This window comes from Linepithema humile, chromosome 6 (assembly GCF_040581485.1).
Source record: "Linepithema humile isolate Giens D197 chromosome 6, Lhum_UNIL_v1.0, whole genome shotgun sequence".
Lineage (NCBI taxonomy): Eukaryota > Metazoa > Arthropoda > Insecta > Hymenoptera > Formicidae > Linepithema > Linepithema humile.
In genome coordinates this window covers 21146758-21167067 of record NC_090133.1, presented here as the reverse complement: position 1 = coordinate 21167067, position 20310 = coordinate 21146758, and the positions used below count along the sequence as shown (strand labels likewise).

The following is a 20310-nucleotide window of genomic DNA, read 5'->3' as shown; positions in this document are numbered from 1 at the left end:
ATTCCCGGTATTGTCTCGGTACAATAAGTATCAAGCGCAGGAGAAGCGTATTTACTTTCAAGGAAATAGGACGGAAGTTAAACTCCATTATTATCCCCTCTTCTCTTATATCATCAAATTATATATATTTTATTTTTGCTCCACCTCAAAACTTTTCCTCGTTACTATTGTGTTTTTATTTTTAGAACTATCATAATATAAGCTACATCCTCTTTTTCTCTCTCTCTCTTTCTTTCTATATATATAACAATTATTGTAATATTTTTTTTACATATCTTTGTAAACTAAGTAAATATTTACAGAAATAAATTGCACTGAAATACTGTTCATAAAAATCTGAACGACAGTGTTTCTTTAATACTTGCAATTTTTTGTTTTTCGATTTTACAAATATACTATAAATAATATTGCATTGAACATATTATTGAAGTGTTGTCAGCGATACATTCTTGAAGTTATATAGAACCGCGACACATGAATATTTGCAGATTAACGAGGTTGAATCAGTATTCTTTGCGATGCAAACGGGCAAAATTGACGATCGGATTAGCGAAAAGAGTTTTACATTGTCGATGAGAATATACTTGGGCACGATTTGAATTTCAAGCTGTTCGAGTACCTGGCATGAATGGAAAATAGGCGAATTAAAAGGGATTGGTAGGAATGTGTATTCTCTGTAGAATTAATTCTGGGATTTTTTTAAGGCAGAAAGTTATAACATTTTTTATCTTTTTAATACCTCGCTTACAAGAAAGAGTCTCCTGTTACAATAACTGAGAGATCAAAAAAATCATTTAATAATGAAATGTAATATATTTTTTTAACTCATTAAAAATTAGCGGAATTTTAATTATAGTACCGGTATATATTTCACACATTAAGAATAAAAAAATCCGTTTAATTAATTTTAATGTATTAACGGAATAAAATATATAGAAAAAAAATTGAAAAATTGTTTAAAAATTTTTTTTAACAAAATTTTAACTTTAAAATTTAATCTTACAAAATGTATTTCTGTCGATTTTTTTATGTAGTTTATTTTCTTGCGAGCCAAGACCATATCTGCACAAATAGGCAGAGGTATGACGTATATATAATGACGCATATGTATATATATTCGTTCCGTAGTTTGTAACGATGAGAACACGAATTGCTAGCAGGCTGACCTTCCACATGGGAATGTAACACTAATTAGTGACTCCGCTCTGTGAAACGCGGACGCGTAAAACGAATCACCGAGCACCCTCGAAAATATCCACGAAAATCCGCATCGCGCTGCACCCCGAATGCATGTGTGCCGAGCAACGTCCATGAAATTAACGAAGAGACCGCACCCTTCCTGGCTTTTTTATTTTTTATCGATATATCACCGGAATTCTATCCCAGTGAAAATAGTGATAAAAGTATGTCGGCTCTTTAATCACCGCGTCTCTCGTTGAAGAACGTCATTATAGAACATTACAGAACAAGAATTATAGAAACATAGAACATTATCGACCAGGATAATGTGGAGAATATGTCAAAGATAAAATAGTATAATTATATACTATCTTTTATGTATGTAATTAATATGTATATAATGGTAACGTATATATATATTATCATTGTGTTCCGTTGATAACGTTGGCCAGTGCGCATAATAATTTCAGTTTTCCAAAACTTCAATTTTGCAAAATTTTTACAATATATATTTAAACGTAGGCGATAATCGCTTTTAACATTATTTATCTGTTCAATGGCGTTATATCCGTGGTACAAAATTAAGCAAATTTCAGTGATCGATCTGTCTCCCAGCATTCTCTTACGGGAATTTCTTCCTGAATTTAATAAAACGGAGAGAGTTTCATTTCGATTGGGCGGTGTCAAAGGGATCACAAGGTATTAGCGTATGGTCGGTCGCATCCTAGCTTTTGCCGAGGATTTCGTTCACATTGGTTCATTCCACTCGTCCCGAGAGCACGCAATGTAAATTTGCTCCGAATGTGGTTTTCGTAGCTAGAAGCGAAAGCTCGCGATAACGGCACAAGTAAAATGCGAAGAATTGAAACAATGTGTATTTATCGCAAAAAGAAGAGAAGTCTACGTGACAATAACTCTTTAACTGCGTGTACTTCCTTGTGTATTTTCTTTTGTGTAAGTTTTATTTCATATCTTTGCCTGTGCACATTCAGCTGCAATCACTTGATTCACATACAATTATGTTAAGAGAAATGTGTTTGAAATGTTACTTAATTTTGTTTAAAAAAATCAGATAAATTATTCAATTTTTTAATCTTTTAAAATTCAATCTTTTAAAATATCACATTCATTAAACTTATTTAAAACTATTATGTGAAAATTATTTATAGATTATAAAAATACTATGTGAATATTTTTCATTATACCTTCGAAAATAATATAGTATCAATATAGTGCCATTCTTTGTGTCCGTCAATACAGTATCATTCTTTGTGTCTGTCATTAATAGGCTTCTAAAACAGCAATAAACGCTTTTCCCTCTGTCTCTTTTATTGATTCTGCACGTACATTGGAGAGATTGATAGGATTTATTTCGCGGTCGCGCGCGCGCGATCTGTTGACGTTCCATCGTTTACTCGCAAATTCATGAGAGTTGCCGATATTGGACGGATGTCGAGGCGATATGCGAGGGAAAAATAAGGTATAAAAGAACGAACAAACAAAAACGGATCAACGCCAATCGTCATTGCTGCGAAAAGAACGAGATCTGAAAAATCTCGACGCACGCCATTACTGCCGGCTGCGGATCTCATTTAAACACGGCGCACTGTGTCTTCGTAGTCTGGTCTCTCCTAATGAAGGCGGCTTTTTCTTTTCCCCCTTGCTCATCCCCTTCGCCCTACAAGTCCTATCCCGACTCGTCCGTGTTCCTTCTCCGGCCTGCCATTTTTTTTCTTCTCCGTTTCCCATCGTCCTCTCCGCTCTGCATCCCCTATCTCGACTACGTTCTTTGAACAAGACGGTGGTACGAAGAGTGCTATAGGGTGAATGTTATCATCGCACCGCCAGATGCAGTCTGAAACGGCAACGAAGAGATCAACCCGAACAGACTGCCCGGAATAATTAAAACTTGCATTGCTCTGACGTCTCTCGAAAGTTAGAAATATACCTAGAGATATACATTTTTGTTTTACATTATTTATATCTGGGGTTTTAAATTTTTTATCCGAATTAAAAAAGTTTTAACAAAAAAGTTTTTAACAAATTTCTGGCGAGTTCGATATTTCCACAATTCGAATCTTTAATTATAATTTTGTCTGTGATATGAGATGCATGGCGATGTGGAGCTTCCGTGCAACGAATGGATAAATTTTTGATATTCATAAAATCAGCGAAACGACACCGAACCGTGCATTAAATATAAGAAACTGATAACCGCAGATTTTAACAGCATTTATTCAACCTTTCCAGAATATCTGCAGGTTGAAATCGATAGCCGGAAGCAAATACGGTAACGTAGATATCGTCATTCTGATAAAGAATACACACATACAAAAATTTTAAATTTTAAATTAATTTAAATATTAATAAGTCTATAAATGTTTTACCGGAGAATGAATAATGGACATTTGCAGATGTCTGCATGAATAACACAAATTGAATTATTGTCGCAGCGTATTAGCCACGAAGTCGAGGTAACGATGAAAAGCGCGGTCAGTGTAGCACACGATATTCATTTAAAGCAGATGCATTTCGATTTCGGTGGCACGTAACGCCGCAATTGAAACGGAATCCGACTTGGGAACAGTTTTATCGAATCGCAGCCGTATGTTTCGAGTAATTAACGCGCTTATCGTGTGTGGGTGGGATTCAAGGGATGGGCGGGTGGGGTTCTCGATTAATTGCGTGCGAAGCGGCAATTTCGGCGTTTGAATCGCGATAAAACCCATCGAGCCGCGAGAGTAAGCCGCTACGTTTCTGTTATAATTTTAAATTAACTTCGGTGAATCACTATTTAGGATAAGAGAAATATTGTGGTTGTAAAGCAAATTCGTGATTTGAATCTCCAAGAAATATACAGGAAATATTTGTTAAAAATAATTTTCACAATCCTAAAAGGTTTTACTCCATCAGGAATTTGTACACGTTTTCGTAATGTTAATTTTTAATATCAAATTTTATTTTTCGTCATACGTGCTATGTATGTACATAAGAAAACTTCAGCATTAGTAGGCTATCCACTTATATTCCAGAATATTAGAGTAACATTCCAGAATAACAGAAAGCAAGTATGGCGCGACGGTATCCCAACAATGCGTTAAGCAACAAATCATATCCCACGAGACATCGCGGCAAAAGCAACGCCAACAGGGCAATGGCTACCTCCCAGCGCAATCTCAATAAAGCACACCGAAGCCGCCGTTTATTTCAATTCTTCAGCGGTTAAGACACGTTAAAGTAAGGGCGAGCACCGCGCGCGCGTAAATACGACGGTTCGCAGTCGACTGATTATTTGCGGCCAGAATTTCTCGAGAAGCGCGCCAAATTGAACACCCGGGAATTGAAGCCGCGCCGCTTTTCTCTTCCTAAACTCAACGGGAGATAAAACCGTAGGAACAAAGATTTTGCGCATCGTCTAATGACGATATAGGCTATAAATAAAATGCGCGAGAAACGCTAAGCTGAGAACGGGATCTCGGATCGGGGAAAGCTTTGTGGAGGATGATGCGGGGCGAGAGTTAACTCGTTTTCAGGCACTATCTCTTCTTCACTCGCCATTAAACGGCGCAAATAAGGCCAGAAAATATTCGGCTTGCAGCGGAATTTTCTCGGACGTGTTTCTCTCTGCTACTGTGGTTGATGCTATCGCACTTTTACTAACGACCCTCTCGCACAATCCGCTCGCCCCACTGTTTGTTCCAAAACGTCATTAGCATCTGGCGGTTGGAAAGAAGGGAGGAATGCTTTCTGATATCTTACATCTGGCTCGTCCGCCGAACTGTGCCAAGATGTTTCTCGCGCCGCCTTTCGAAGTTATTATTCGACTAAATTGATTCAATCTCGTTATTATACGGCAAATTTCGATTTGGCTTAATACATTTACGGACAAAGCGTTCGTTTAATTTCAATAATTTCTTTATTGAATTTATACAAATGGTGGAAATTTTGAAAATCCATTTATTTTTTTCAGTAATTATACAAAATTAGTTTAGTTAACGAAACGAAAACAATAATCAATCGCAAATAATGTCATACATGACTATAGAATCATCATTATATTATAATTTTAAACATATTGAAAACATATTATATATGCAATAAATGAGTCGTTAAATGCATAGCTAAATTTAATTGCATTCTTGTACAAATTCTAATGATCTAGACAATGCATCTCTTTTCGTAACACATTCAGCGAGTAAATTTGCGATATGATGTATATTGATAAATGCATTTATGGTAGGAGACATGCCAAAAATATAAAGAGCAAAATATATATTATTATATTAATGTAATAAATTGTTTTCGGCTTGTAACTTTGCCTTGGTACTTCGGATACATTTTTGGCAGTTATAAATACTACAGTTCTCTAGGCGTACTAAGAGCACGATAACATAATTATGTTAAATTTAGGCATAAATTTATTATCCCTTAATTGGAAGTAGTAGTGGCATTACACACAGCCATTACCGGCAACTAAAATATATAATTAGCCAGTTTGATATAGCGCATGTATTATGCCATATTAAGATATTTTTGAACATGATCATTAATTTTCATCGTTGGATAATATTGGAATATAATTTATGATTTAGGTTATTATTTTACTTTATCCAAATTAAATTTAATTTATCGGTACATTTACTTAAATAATATCTTGTTATATATGTGTATATATATATATATTATATTATTAAAATTATAAATTGAATTTATTTCAAATATATAAATAATTAATTTTGTATAAAATTACGCGAGCTCTATACTATTTCAAATAAATGTCTTTAGTAAAGAAAAAAACATAATAATTTAGCCTGTTTTTTAGACGTACAGCATTCCAAAATAAATCATTACGACACGGGATTTTTCCGATGGAACTCAGCGAAATTTCGTAGTCGGTTGCGTTTCACGAGGATGTCGATTTGCACGCTCGTCGTCGCCGCGCTGATCCCGGAAAGTCTGCGTTCCGTAATGTCGACGTGTGTCCTTGCCTTCTTGCCTGCAGCTATTTGCCTCCGTTTCTCTATCTCTCTCTCTCTCTCTCTTTTTCTCTTTCCCTCTCCAGCCGGAGGGGTCGGATTGGAGCTTATTTCAATGCGAATCGAACGCGGATTGAGGATATCAACGTCGGGCACCCCCGAATGAAATTACCATAATAAAGCGTCGCTCGCGGAGCCGCGCTGCTCTCGCAAACGAGGATATCGCGACGGTCGCTCCCACCGGGGATCCCACCGGAAAGTCAAATGAATTATCGCGTCGAATGTAGAAAATCACCTGCCAATTTCTCATTCGGGCATCCCTCAATTTTTCATCGTGTCGCTTCCCTACTTTGCCCCGTATCCCCGCGCGCCCCTCGAAGCGCCCGCGATCGTGACGATAAATTATACTGTGTACTTTGGTATCAAACGTGCGAGTTCGATCTACGGTGCTGGGTGTGGCTTGGGAGTATAAAGCTATTCCTAGTTTCGGATACAGTTGGATATTCTAATAGGAATTTGCAATTTGATTACAAAATTCGAATATTTGCATACATACATAATAAAATTAGTGAGTAAAATTTAATCTTAAATATTTTGAACATTTTACATATATAATTGGAACTTTATAATTTTTATTTCATTATTCAATGTTCAAATATGTTGAGTCCACACACTTGTACACAATTACATTCGAATTATATTAATAATACGATTATTGGACATTTTAGTTCTCCGTTTTGTAGCTTTCCTATTATTTTTGTAAAGAGAATAATTTTAGAAGCGCAATCTTTGTATAGTTTCTCTATTTATACTCTAATTACGTAATTATTATAATTATTAGACATTTTAGACATTCTAGACAGTCTGGACAGTCGAGACATAAGATATTGGAAATGTCAATGTTAATATTTGATAGAAATTCAGTAAAAAAGTGTAATTTGCATTTATAAAATTTTTACTAAATCTGCAATATTTTATAGCTAAGAATGTATATAATTCTAAGACAACGATTTATAAGATCAGAAAAGACAATATTTGCTTATTTTTTTAAAGATTAATGTTTACAATAATATATTTTTATTAAAATTATCCACTTCAATATTTATTTGCTTAAAAAATTCAGGGATGAGCAGCGAGAGATCCGCGACACTCTGTATAGTTCGTTGATCGCGACACGTAGACGACCACGCGCACGTTCGGTCGCGAACAAAAGCCGAAAAGCCTTTTAGCCTTGAAAAGGGCCCACGCTCGAGCGGTGTCAACGTTTTCGGATTCGGCTCGTTGGCGGAAAAGGTAAAGCCGCCAGCCGGCGCGAGGGCTACTACGCGATATGCTGTTCGGTCAGAAAAGGGTCAACCTCGCAGAAGGTACGTCGATAATCGGCCAAAGACCAGCTTTTTATCGGCGTGAAACCGCTCGTTGCGGATTCGGGTGGGCGCGGGTAGTAAGCGGACGGTTTTTGCTGACGTTTTGCGGCTTTAGCGAGTGCCGCCGGCGATGACGCCGCTGCCTCTCAAAGCCGGTTCTCCACATCTCTGCTTCAAAACAATTGCGAACGCGGAAGCTTGCTCGGGCGTGAGATAAACTGGAACCTGTTGCGGAGCGAGTGCGGACAGGGAATGGCGGAGAAATTTGATTTTTCGAGGTAGCTGGTCCACCGAATCGAAACACGTGTACTATGGAATTCGCGTACGATCCGAAAACTCCGAAGAACGTATTCGATAAAACGTACATTTATAACCAGAAATGGATTCCGACTCTTCGCAGGCATGTAGTTTCGAAACGTACGTCGATAGATTTGCATGTTAATTGTATTCGACGTAAACTGGATAGAGCGCGCTCGACTTAAAAGCGAATAGAAATCATTGAATAAAATCAGAGTATTCGGAAATATTCTGAACTTGTAAAACAAGCGTCACAGATAATTGATCGTGTTATAGCTTTATTCGTATGTTATCGTAGCTTTGCGTGTGCAGTAAAGTGTCTACTAATGCGCGAGACGGCATTTCGAATTCAAAATTGTCACGAAGACAGACGTAATGCTATTTGAAGTGAGTCTCCATGTGTAGTATTGACACACAGACTGCATTCCGCGCGTGAATAGACGTAGGAACAAACCGTTCGCGCCTCTCGCAGCTGCAGCACCGATCTCTCGTCGCGATAACGAACTGAATGAGACACGGCCGCCTCAGCGAGCTGCCAACGTAATGTCGCATGCAGCTGCGTCGTATACGCAAATTCGTTCATGTCCGTGGCGAGAATCGGAATTTCCACCTTTATCTCGTGCGATACTGTGCACGTGAAAATAACATTAAGCCTAACTAGGGTATAAAATATCACGATAAAATTTCAATGGGTACGCGATATCTCGAAACGATGAATTAATTCAAAGTATAATTGCGCTCTTGATTTATTCGCTTAGGATAATTGTCGAGAAGGCACCAGGCTGAAAGTTCCTTTCGAAGCAGCGACGTCTTGACGATCGTGTTATCGCGAGATGTAATTCCGCCGAGCGTGTTAGCACGTCCCGCGACGCGAAAACGTTACGGAGCGCAGGGGATGCGCGTAGCGTGCGTGAGCAGATGTTCGACACGAAGAAGGATAATGCCGGGAATCTACTTTGTAAGTTCATATGCGCGACGACGCGTTCTCGGGCTGATGCCGACTCGCATACCGATCGGCGCGTCTGATAGGAAACGCAAAAACGATGGCGCCTATACATACATTCGCATTGAATACTGACAATGACAGTTTCGACAGATCAGCTAATTTTCACGTTTTCAAACTTTGACTTCGAAGTCCAATCGCACAGTAATGACACATTAGTTATCTGCCGGTTCTTTGCTATTCTGTCCTCTTTTTTTTAAATCTGCATTTATAAGTGATAATTTCGATCAAAATTAAGCAAAAAGATTTATAATTTTTTTTCAAGACTTCTTAAAAAAGATTAAATTTATAAATTTTTATTTCTAAATTAAAAGTATATATTTAATACAGATATTTTTACCCATTTTCGTTTGACGTAATTACTATTTATTATTCTCGCACGACTCACTTAATTACTTGCGCACTTCTTCCATTTCCCTTCTTCTGAAGTAATGCGAAACCCACCTGCAATAGAAAAAATGTTATAACATTAATAGAATTCATATTTATAAGTATTAATGGAATTAATATTCGTAACACATCTGTCTTATATCATTATTTGTAAACGTGTGTTAACATTCACGGACGATAGCGTGTTTCATATATTGGTGTATAGTTCGCTGAGGCTATCGACTATCGACTCGGTGCGACAGTCAACGACGGAACGCGACCTCCGGATTGTCCCGCGGCGATGTATGTATCGACGTGCGGCAGATATATCGGCTTCCGCGCGAGCCGTCACGGTCCTTCGTACGATGCCATTACACGCGCCACGTGTTCAGAATTGGATCTTTGGACGTCGCGAGCTCGCGTTCTGTAATTTATCAGGGAGTCGCGGCGGTAATAGGGTCACTTTCCAACAAAACGCCCGTACCAATCGTTTCCACCGGAGTCGGAGTTCGCGAGAGATTCGGCGACCGATCGTTAAAAAAGAACAAGAACGTCTCTGGTCTCTTCCACGCGCGCGGACCAACTTTTACCGTCGCAATCGATACTCTCGACGTTAAATTATCGCGAATGCGAACTTACGTTTCTCGCTATTCCTGTGTCTTTCATATGTGCGCGTATTCTTAATTACAGTAATAATCTAACGTTCTTACTTTTTTTAAGAAGCAATATTTATTTTCCTCAATTGCAGAGAGATTGTTTTTTTTTTTAGTTTTTATTAATTCACTGAATATCTTGTGATTTTCTCAAATAATTTACTTATTTAAATGTAAATGTAGTACGACTTTTCTCTCTTTTTGTGAAAAAGTTATAAATCATTGTAAATCCCACTTCAAAAGAAAAAGAAACACGTTCAATTTGCACCGTGATCAAGGCGTCAGAATTATTGTGCCTCGTGTGAGTAATCGCATCTCGGGACTGAGATACATCAAACTCGTAGATAATCCAGGTCCACATGGACCCTCATTGAGAGCGAGTCCTTATTGTGTTTGCGCATCGATGTTAGACTATTGTGGACTATTGCCCCAGGTGTTTGATGACCCGGGCGGTCTTTAGACGTCACTCGATCCATAGCTGGTAATTCATCAAAGGCACTGTGCGTGCGCTTTGACGTAAAGCTGATGGATTGGCGTGTACTTTGTGGCGGAGTACCTCACCCATGTCAAGGTGGACGTGCTCGCTGAAGGAGGGAATCTAACTTTAGTTTTAGATCGGATACATTAGGTTTGATCAACGGGATTTCAGCAATTGATCTTTGATTTGCCGCAGCCGATCAATATGTATTTGGGAATTAGAGATGATTAATTCATCGCTTATGATCGCGAGTTTGACTGCGATTGCAATAATAAGATTAGATTTGTACAGTAATCGCGTTAGAAGAGATTTATGGCAATTAAACTTAATAATTTTTGTTCTTGAAAAAACAATAAGGCGCTAAAAAATGAACAGAAGCTTATAATAGAATCTTAATAATATTTAATTCAGCCGATTTAATTATTTAAGACCCTAGAGCACTTCTGTCGATTTACGCTAATTTCAATGTTAATATTTCAACAGATTCGAAATTCGGTCCAGAGAGCAAAGCCCCGCTAATTAACTCTCGAGTTTATCGTAAGGCAATTTCCAAATGTGAGATATCCACTTACACGAGACTCGTTTATATGATTAGGGACAGGATTAAATACACTAAATATATTCAGTGAGATTAAACGTATTAATTATCTAATACATTAAATACATTAGATACTTGACCGTATTAAGCTTTTTACAATAAAAGCGCGTGATTTTTATGAAATTATATTTATATTTTTATAAGTATTATATTTATAAATATTATAAGTATTGTAGATATTAATGAAATAATATCCAGGTGAAAATAGACTGACAATAAGATTTCTGAATGAATATCGTATTTTCGATTAATGGAAAGAAAATGTCGAGATTTATATATACGAATTAAATTATAATTAATTAAATTAATTTGTATTACGCAAATACATTTACACAATCTAAGAAATTTATATTTTATGTGCTGACTTTAATTATAACTCTAATCTATGTAATAATCTACGAATATACAATACATGATATTAATATACGATGCAATCCAAAAGTAACGCATATATTTTTACACAGCAGCTTTTAATTATAGACTACGTGTCTATATTTCAAAGTAGTTTTCGTGAATCAAAAATTTATTGTCCAAATAAAATTTATTTTTCTCTATCTTCTGCTTAATGCCTTAAATACATTTAATATTATTATTTCATCTTGTAATTGTGATAATTTATTACTCGATTACTGCAATTGCAAGTTTTATACGAATTTTCCAGAATCACTTTCAAGACTGCATTAAATTTCTCTCCCTGTTTTTCTATCTCTGTAATATCTTATTTATCATTGAGAAGTTTTCCTCTTGTTTCGCTTTCTCTTTATAATATCTTATTCGTCGTTTCAAGAAGCTTATTCGATAAATTATACTCTAATTCATATCACATTTTGCATAGGGTATCTCATGGCGGCGTGCCTGGAGATATTGGTGGAAAGGAAACGAGATTTACTTGCATAAAAGAGGGACGAGAAAGAGTAAATATCGGTTCGCGATTCTCAGGATTTCCTGCCGCGTAACTTCGCTTTCGCATTAAAGCCGGTGACGGAGCAAGAGAGAACAAGAGAGAGAGAAAGAGAGAGAGAGAAAGATAAGTCATATAATTCTCTCGTATAATCCATATATTCGCCGCCTATCTATTCTCAGATTGTTATTCCCGACTCGAGGCGGTTCAGACCGGGGAGTACTAAAATCTCGGGAGATATTGCGCCTTGTAAACCGACTATGTCCTGCCCGGATGGATTATGCGCGTACTCAAGGAGCTTACGCGCTCCGAGTTAATAATTCGAGTTATAAATCACGATGGCTGCGCGCCAACTCCATCGTCTCTTCCAATGCTCTTCATTATTTGCCCTGTTACGAATTTGATTGTTGATTCATGAGCACGTAGATATGGACATCGTGTTTAATTAATGTGCGGTCCATCGGAAATCGTCCTGCGAAACTTTGTGGCACATCATTACGGCAACGAAATGTCATTTTGCGATTAAACCATAATCCTGCCTTTTATTATAAATTTATTAGAAAGGTACTTTATTGTCACATATGAATTTGGCAAGCACAACTTTGGTAGAATATATCTCTCTCCTGTATATTGTGTATTATTATGTATATCATGTCACACGTATCATGCATATTATCGCGTACATCGTGTTTAATTAATGCACTGATCATTGGGACACGCTCTATGATATTTCGCGAAACATCATTATGACAACAAAGTGACACATTGGCTTTAAATTTTTCATTATATATTTATTCGCACTATAACGTTTTGTGAATAATTTCCATAAGCATAATTTTATTTAAATCCACTTCTTTATCGTGCAAAAGGGAATAGCAGGGAGGAATTGCTACAATTGCTAAGCTGCCGGCTTTCTCTTCTCGCTTGCCAGCATTTGGGCAAGTTCGCTAAAGTGCAAATACCGTAGAACCAAAAGGAATATCGTATTAGGAAAGTTCTCGTCTCGCGGTCGGCATAAAGTAGAGCGCGGACATGCCGCTTAAAACTGATCTCCGTTGAATACAATTATCCGGCGACGCGGGGATGGTGAATGTGGTAAATGGGATTCTTCGTCGGAGAACTAAGGGGCGAAACCTATCATCTTGCTAACGGGTGTTCGACTCGTAGGAAAGTTGAGGCGAGGTAGTATTTCACTTTCAAAGAAACTGTCGGCCGTCTATCGCATTAAGTATCGAGTACAGAGTATCGCTTTAGACGTATATCATAATTTTTGTGACAATGTAATATCGCCGGTGGAAAATGGAGTGTAAATTGTTCGAACAATCATGAATTATGCCGTAATAATAGAGTTTTGAGAATAAATTACACAAAAATATTTATAAATTTACGAACTCTTTACAATTCGCCGAAATTTCGCGCACGTGTGTCATTATATTTATAATTTAGTAAAATTTATATAGAAAATTTTATTATGAAATTTGCCCAAAGCTAGTTTTAAATCAATTTTTGTTTTATTTTAATGCATGTATATAATTTCACTTTAAATAATGATAAAACAATTTAAATAATACTGGCATGCTCAATGCAACAGAGAGAAATTTTTTTAGATTTTACGAATTTATTTTTATTCGGTTAAACTTTTACTTTCAATCGCTATCGATTAATATATATCATCTTATCAAAGAGCTCTCATTCGCTCAGCTTGCTCGTTAAGCTTTCATCGACAGATTAAATCTTTCCAATTTTTGACTAATTGCGCGAACAGAGAAATACGATTTTTACACTACGACGTGGAATATTTCCATACATCATCTCCCGGCAAAGCGCAATGACGTTACCGCAAAATGGCGCAAAGGGCGCCGACGAATATTGCTCTCGCAGTACCGGCGTCCCAGGCGGCGGGATAACAACGGTGACGAAGTTTCGTCCGATATGCCGATTAAATATTCCGCGTTACAACGCGCCAATCTGGCGTTACAACTCGATTCTCTCGTTGTCGTACACGCTATTTCCGCGCGCCGGCATCACGCGCGCCCGCGCGCAAATCGTTTTTCCATGGCCGAGGTTCGTGAGAGCCGACAATGTTTTTCAGGCGAAGAAATTGCTCGCGGGAATAAAGCCTGCGAGCGTGATCCAAACCCGATGCATTCTCTTGGGGATGGAGTGTGCTCTCTCAGGAAGCTCACCGGCGGAAAAATAACATCAGGCTCCGATCAATCGCGTGTACACACGGAGCAGTTTCGCGAATGTGCCATGACGACTAGAATCGATACCGCGATTCGACGTATCTGCCACCGCTCGCCACTTTTTCCGAACTTCTTCGTGATCCGCTTGTTTATTTTATTCGTATACAGGACACTCGATGTCGAGTGTCCTATATACGTCTGTCAGCACAGTGTCCTAGAATTGATAAAATCGTAGCGTTATTTCTTGTCAAATTCAGAAGAATTGATGGTTGACAGATATATGTTAAAAGTTCAAAGATTGAAATAAATTTCAAGATTCATTTCAAATATAATTTTATACTAACAAAAAATAGATTTTGAAAATTGCAGATGCAATCTATGTTTGCTTCTGTCTCATGCAAAATTACAATTTCCGACGTCACGTTACGTGCAATAACGTGCTGACTGTATTAAAAATTTTTTTAATCATGAAAATCACAGTTATGTCCACCGCATCGACATGGATATCGATAAGTCGATGTCCTAAAATATTATAATTCAATTTTTCTATACGTAAGCTTCTGTGTGTCGCTTTTACAGACAACAATGCAAAACTCGAAAGATTTATATTGTCGCACAAACAAGGAGCAGTCGCTAAGCAGTAACGCGTAACGCAGACAGGCTGTCACAACAATATACGCTTTCCTTCCTCGCGATAACCTCCGCGAGTTTCGGGAATTTCCCACGAGAAGTTTCACCGGCACGATTATCTGAGCTGTTCCCTCCGATTGTGGTAACTATACGGAGACATAAATGTACGAGCATGTCCCCGCGTCATGCACCTATAAACTAAATTATAGGCATCCAGAGGGGCGAGACATAACGGTGGGGATGCCGGCGGTTGGCGGGCATTAAGCTTGCGCTGGATTACGTAGTTTAGCGCGTTGATTATCGCGCGGCTATCCGCGTGAAACACGCTGCGAGAACTTTGAAGTGATCGTTGTGCTGCGTGAAACGTCAGCCCATAAATACGTTGAAAGTCTCTTTTTGGTTAAGAATTTTATATTTGCATATTTCTTAGAATATTTCCATTCAAAAGTCAGATTCGCACTCTTCATATATTTTTCTCGAGAGGAAAAAAAATGTTAGTTTCGCTCTGAATATAGTAGGCAATAACATTTGACAAATATAAGAGTGACGTTTTAGGGTTGATTTGAGCCTGGTCGTTTTCCCTTTCCTCAGGGAGAGCTTTAATATTAAGTTCGTAAATTAGCGTGTCCCTGAAGATTTTATCCGGATCTCGCGCGCGGCTCGTATTTCAATTGTACCGCGGGACACGGCGGTTAAAAAATTTGTTGCCGGCGCGGCATTTTGTATGCAAATCGTGTATATTGCAGTTTGTCATACGCGAGCTGCGGCGAGCGCTTCCGAGGAAGAGCATCGGGTTTATATCTCGCGCGAAATTACGTAGTTTAACACGTTGATAACCGCGCGTAGAGTCCGCTTTAACCGTAAAATGTGGATCGTTTCGCCCCTTCCAACCGTCGTACGTTCGCCAATCGGCGATGATGATGAGCACTCTAGGCTAGATGCATGCATCAGCACACACACGTGTGCACATTTAATTCGGAGACTAATGGGATTTTGCTCGACACGGTCGAATACCGCGGTTACTTTTTGCGCGGTCCAGCGGATCCGATGAAAAATTAAGCACGTCATCAACGAAATCGGGGTCTTCGGTGCTTTCAGTCGATCCGGGATGACTTTGTAAAAAGAAAACGTTTGATGAATAGCGTTTTCCTCCGCTATTATTCACACATTCTTTTCTTCACATAATTAATTATTGCTGCCTGTCAATTAACGTTGATTAACGCGCTATCAATTAACCAGATTGAAGATCGATTAAATGTTTACAGCTAAAAGTATGACGCCAAAATAAAATAGAAATAATTCATGTCAAAATAGTGTCGCTGCAGCATCAATAATCGCAAGTTCAATAATTGTGCTAATATTAATTACACATTGCACAGACAGGAGAAACGGTATTTCCCGTTTCTGCGCCGCTCGGATTTTTGAGAAGAATTCGAATTTTTAGCCGCCGGACTAACGAATCGTCTTTTTTTTCATGGCATCGAATACGCGTTCATCACCTTTTTGCTCGTGCGCCGCCATTTCGCGTAAGTAGTCCGCATATCGATGATTACCGGCCACGCGTATATATCCCGCTAGATCGCTTCGCCGAGTACCGAAATCCCGGCAGATTGCACGGTAGAAGCGTACGTTATATTCCACGGCATAAATTGGGGGCGTTGCGAGTGACCGTGCTATATATCGGGCGCGCTTGCTGCAACAGGGCGATGCGTACTTTGCGCTGCGTCCCGGGGGAAATTTTCATGGCGGTCAGTGTAAACTACATATTCTACGGTCGCGCTCGGTCATCGGGGAACCTCTCGTTTGGGCGGTTGATATTGGTTTTGATATTTGTACGTCGCGTTCGTCAACCCTTTTCATCGCTTGTGCCAAATGTCACACAAACCTTACCGAATTATCCTATTTATATTGTTTTGTCGCTAACACAGGTAATCGGTATCGAAATGCATTCAACAAATTTGTAACTGCGTGGGGTCGTCCGATAAATCTGGCCACTCCGTTTAACTCCGCGATACATAACGTTTTAATAAAGAGATGTATAAAATAGAATTAAAAAAAACAATTTTCAGAAATTTAATTTAAACACTGCAGGATCATGAAGCTTTTATTGCAGATTACTAGAGAGAAAATTTACTCAAAAGATTTCGCAGATAATATAGATAATATCGCAAAAAAAAATATACCACGAAGCTCTTCTTATATTTCAAAATTAATTGTGTGACAATAATTGTGTAAAATTTAAAAGAGTGGGTGTTACATAATCCTGAATCTATTATTTCTCGCGGATGTCATACCTGTCAGTTCTTCCTCGCGAACGCGAGTTATCTCTGATCAGCGATTCAAATTCCTACGGCTTGCGACAGTCAGATAATCCGATAAACCAACAGTTCCGGACCACCGTCTCCATCCATTCGTGCTTCCAACATGCCAACACGGAAACCTATTGACCTATCTATTCAGTCATAATAAATTGCGGAGAACAAGTCGCTGGTTTTCTACGGCTTAGTCGCAGCCGGTCGATACTTGGTCGCGCATTTAAAGTCCGTAAATCACGAGGAAACTCGAGGTACCTTAAATCAATTTCCACCTGAAAAATAACTAGCTCATACTCGCTCCCGCGTCGTAAAACTTTAAAGTTTTCGAGAGAAGTTTACAAGATAAGTCGCGATATTATCGGAAGTAAAATCTGACGTGAAAGCAAGAAAAGAAAAAGCACAAAAGCAAAAAGGGGAGTTTTTATTAATAATTTTATTAAACATATTTCTTGTTTATCGATTTATTTTAATTTGAGAAACTTTATTAATCAATTAATTTTGATTGTGTGGTTTTTATCATTATTAAAAATGTATTTATTATAGAAATAATTTAAAAAATTAAAATCCATTAAAAGTATAATGGGCTTTTATTTAATTTTTGCTCAAAATATATGGGAAAACTTTATTTTCGCAGTGCCTCTAGCTAAGAAAGGTTTAGAACAGTATATTTTTGAAAACAGTATAATTTTGGTTAACATAAAGGGAAAGATAGGTTTTATCACAACATATTCTCTATTACAATCGCAATTGCATTCACTGAAATACTTACGCTACAGAACTCGGGATTTCGTTTTGCCGCGGCGTAAACTAGGAAGTAAATGTGAAAAGTAAGCAGGAATAGCACCATATACAACGTTTAGCGGAGAAAGAAAATTCGGGCAAGCGAGATTGTACCTTTGAGCATTTCCGTCAAATAAAACCTTTGTTCTCCGTTATTTGAAGCTTTGCGATAATCTTGCGGAGATATTTTGCGTTGTATAACGAAAGATCGATCAATGCGTTTATTCGTTTCAGTGATTTTTCGTGTCTTGAAGAGAAAATTCTTTTCAAATTTTTATTAATAAAAAAGTAAAATAAAATGAATAAGATTAATGAAATATTGCTCATCATTTATTATTATTTTTATCAATTAATTCATAATATTAGCGCAAGAGTTAATATAAATTCATATTATTATTCAAAAATCTTTATTTTTGACACTAAATGTTATTTTATAATAGTTATCTAATTTTTCAATTTTCTCTTTAAAATTACATACAAAAAAACATTTAAAATTAATTAAAATTAAATTTTACTTTCTTGAAACTCAAATATCGTTACTGAATTAATTTTAATTAAATATTAATAAAGTTTTAAAAAACGTATTATTACTATTAATGTATTTCGCATTAATACTACTGTGTATTTGGTTTTCATTCTGTATATTTACCACAAAATTTCTGTCCTTATCAGCTTCGTAGCAACGATGTTTACAACTTCCGCGTGACTGCGACGACAAACGAGCTCCATTCACCCTGTCGAAGTATAGCGGCGCACTTCGTCGAACGGGGAGATTCCGGGAAATCTACTCGATCGCGCCGGCAATCTTTTTCCCATCGTAGCCGCTCCCGACAACGAAATTCGCGCGCACGATACGCGCACAGAGCGAAATCCAGATAGCGATCGTCTGCGGCTTAAAGGATCGTTAGCATCGTCGTTCGCGATGTACCGAAGTCCCCGCAACTGTCCCTGCTACTACCATAACTTTGCCATTATCCGACTTGACAACTCTCGACTCGGTCGCTCAGTTTTCCCTTCAACTGCTGTTCCGCTCATAATCCCTCTCTCTCGCTCTATTTTTTTTCTTTCTTTCTCTTTCATCAAGCTGCACGTTAAACGAAGTGGGTTATAAAGGGAATGTTCCAATCTTCCAAGCTGATAATCTAACAGGCATTCGGCCATTACAATTTACGAGATTCCGAGAGCTCCGTTAGATTGATAAACTTGTTTATTTCTGCGAATAATCACTAAATTATTATCATTAAATCTGAATTCGTTTTTTATCTCGGAAAATGCACATCGAGAGATCTAGCAGATTTAATAGATAAATGAGATTTAATGGAATTTTAAATATTAATGTGAAATGGCTATCTAAACTTTTCAAAAATTAAATATTTCTGCCGTAAATGCGTTTGAATAAAATTTTGTACATGTGTTATATTAAACAAAGTATATTTAAAAAACACGTTAAAACACATTAGAGATGTTTAATTTCACAAACATAGTTAAATATTAACATGGAAATAGCGGTCAATATTTTAATGTTACATAGCGTTTGAGTAAACCAGGTAAAGATGGGCCCTAATCCGATTTTCTTTTGTCACTACCGGTCTTTGTTCCGGTCTTCATCCTCTTGCGACGCATCCTTCAACCCTCGTCCTCGCATCCTTCAAACACCGTTCTCCATTTCCCCAGTCCTTCGCTCCTTTTATTTGCTCGCCTCTCGTTCTCTGTTTGCGCGACCTTAATATTTCCGTAATACTTCCTCAGCACCGTCTCGTTTAATGCGCCTCACTTTATGTTACATTCTACGAAGGATTGGGAAAATCAAAATACATCAATGTTAGCGTTTTTGATGCAATCTTTTTTATCGGTGTTTCTTAAGGAATATCCTTTCGCACACATTTTGTAATCAGCCTGCGTAGGACACGTTATAACTTTCCTATTTTATGCCAGCACCCCTAAATTATTATATTAAAATCCAAATGAGAAAAATGACGGTTGTTTCAACATCGAGATACCGATAACTTAATTTCGTAAACGACTGAAATTAAAGTGGTTTTAGCGAAATTAAACTTTGCGCAGTTCTGTAGGTGACAGAACTTGGCCATTTGGTTAATTCTCAGTGAACTTTACTTTAGCACAAATTTAATTTAAAATAAAATTTAATTATCAAGATATTTAATGTATATAAAAAAAAAAAATTACGGCTAAAATTAATCTTGAATTAATTTTTTATTGAAATAAAATTTTCAAAATTATTCGCTGTAGTGTGCTTGATGTTACTGCAAATTATAGACAATAATAGGCTCTTTGAAAAGCGATATTTTATTATTACTATATTTATTTTTTTACGTAATGTAAAAATAATACAAATATTCTACATATCTTTTATATATCCAATAATTTTCTGCTTTTCACGGATCGCAATCTCTCTCAACACGATATTTTTATTGCTTATCCTAGTAAAGCTTTAAAAGCTTTTTCTTTTCAAAGCAAAAAAAAAAACTTTATATTACCTATTATCGTCAAAGGAATTAAATGGAGCAGGCGCCATTTTTATAAAAGTTTTAATGCAATACTTAGTTTTAACATCTAG

At 37.3% G+C, this 20310-nt stretch overlaps 2 protein-coding genes across 11 annotated transcripts in view; both read right to left on the bottom strand.

Moving 5' to 3' along the window:
* Nucleotides 1-20310, bottom strand: part of Fas3 (fasciclin 3) — a 302280-nt gene that overhangs the window by 36697 nt on the left and 245273 nt on the right. The gene's annotated exons all lie outside the window — the stretch shown is intronic.
* The window catches only part of LOC137000466 (uncharacterized), a 128161-nt gene continuing 116953 nt past the window's right edge, over nucleotides 9103-20310 (bottom strand). The window contains exon 4 of the mRNA XM_067357020.1: nucleotides 9103-9266. Coding sequence (XP_067213121.1) covers nucleotides 9211-9266 — 56 coding nt within the window. The 3' untranslated portion in view covers nucleotides 9103-9210. The remainder of the gene's footprint in view (nucleotides 9267-20310) is intronic.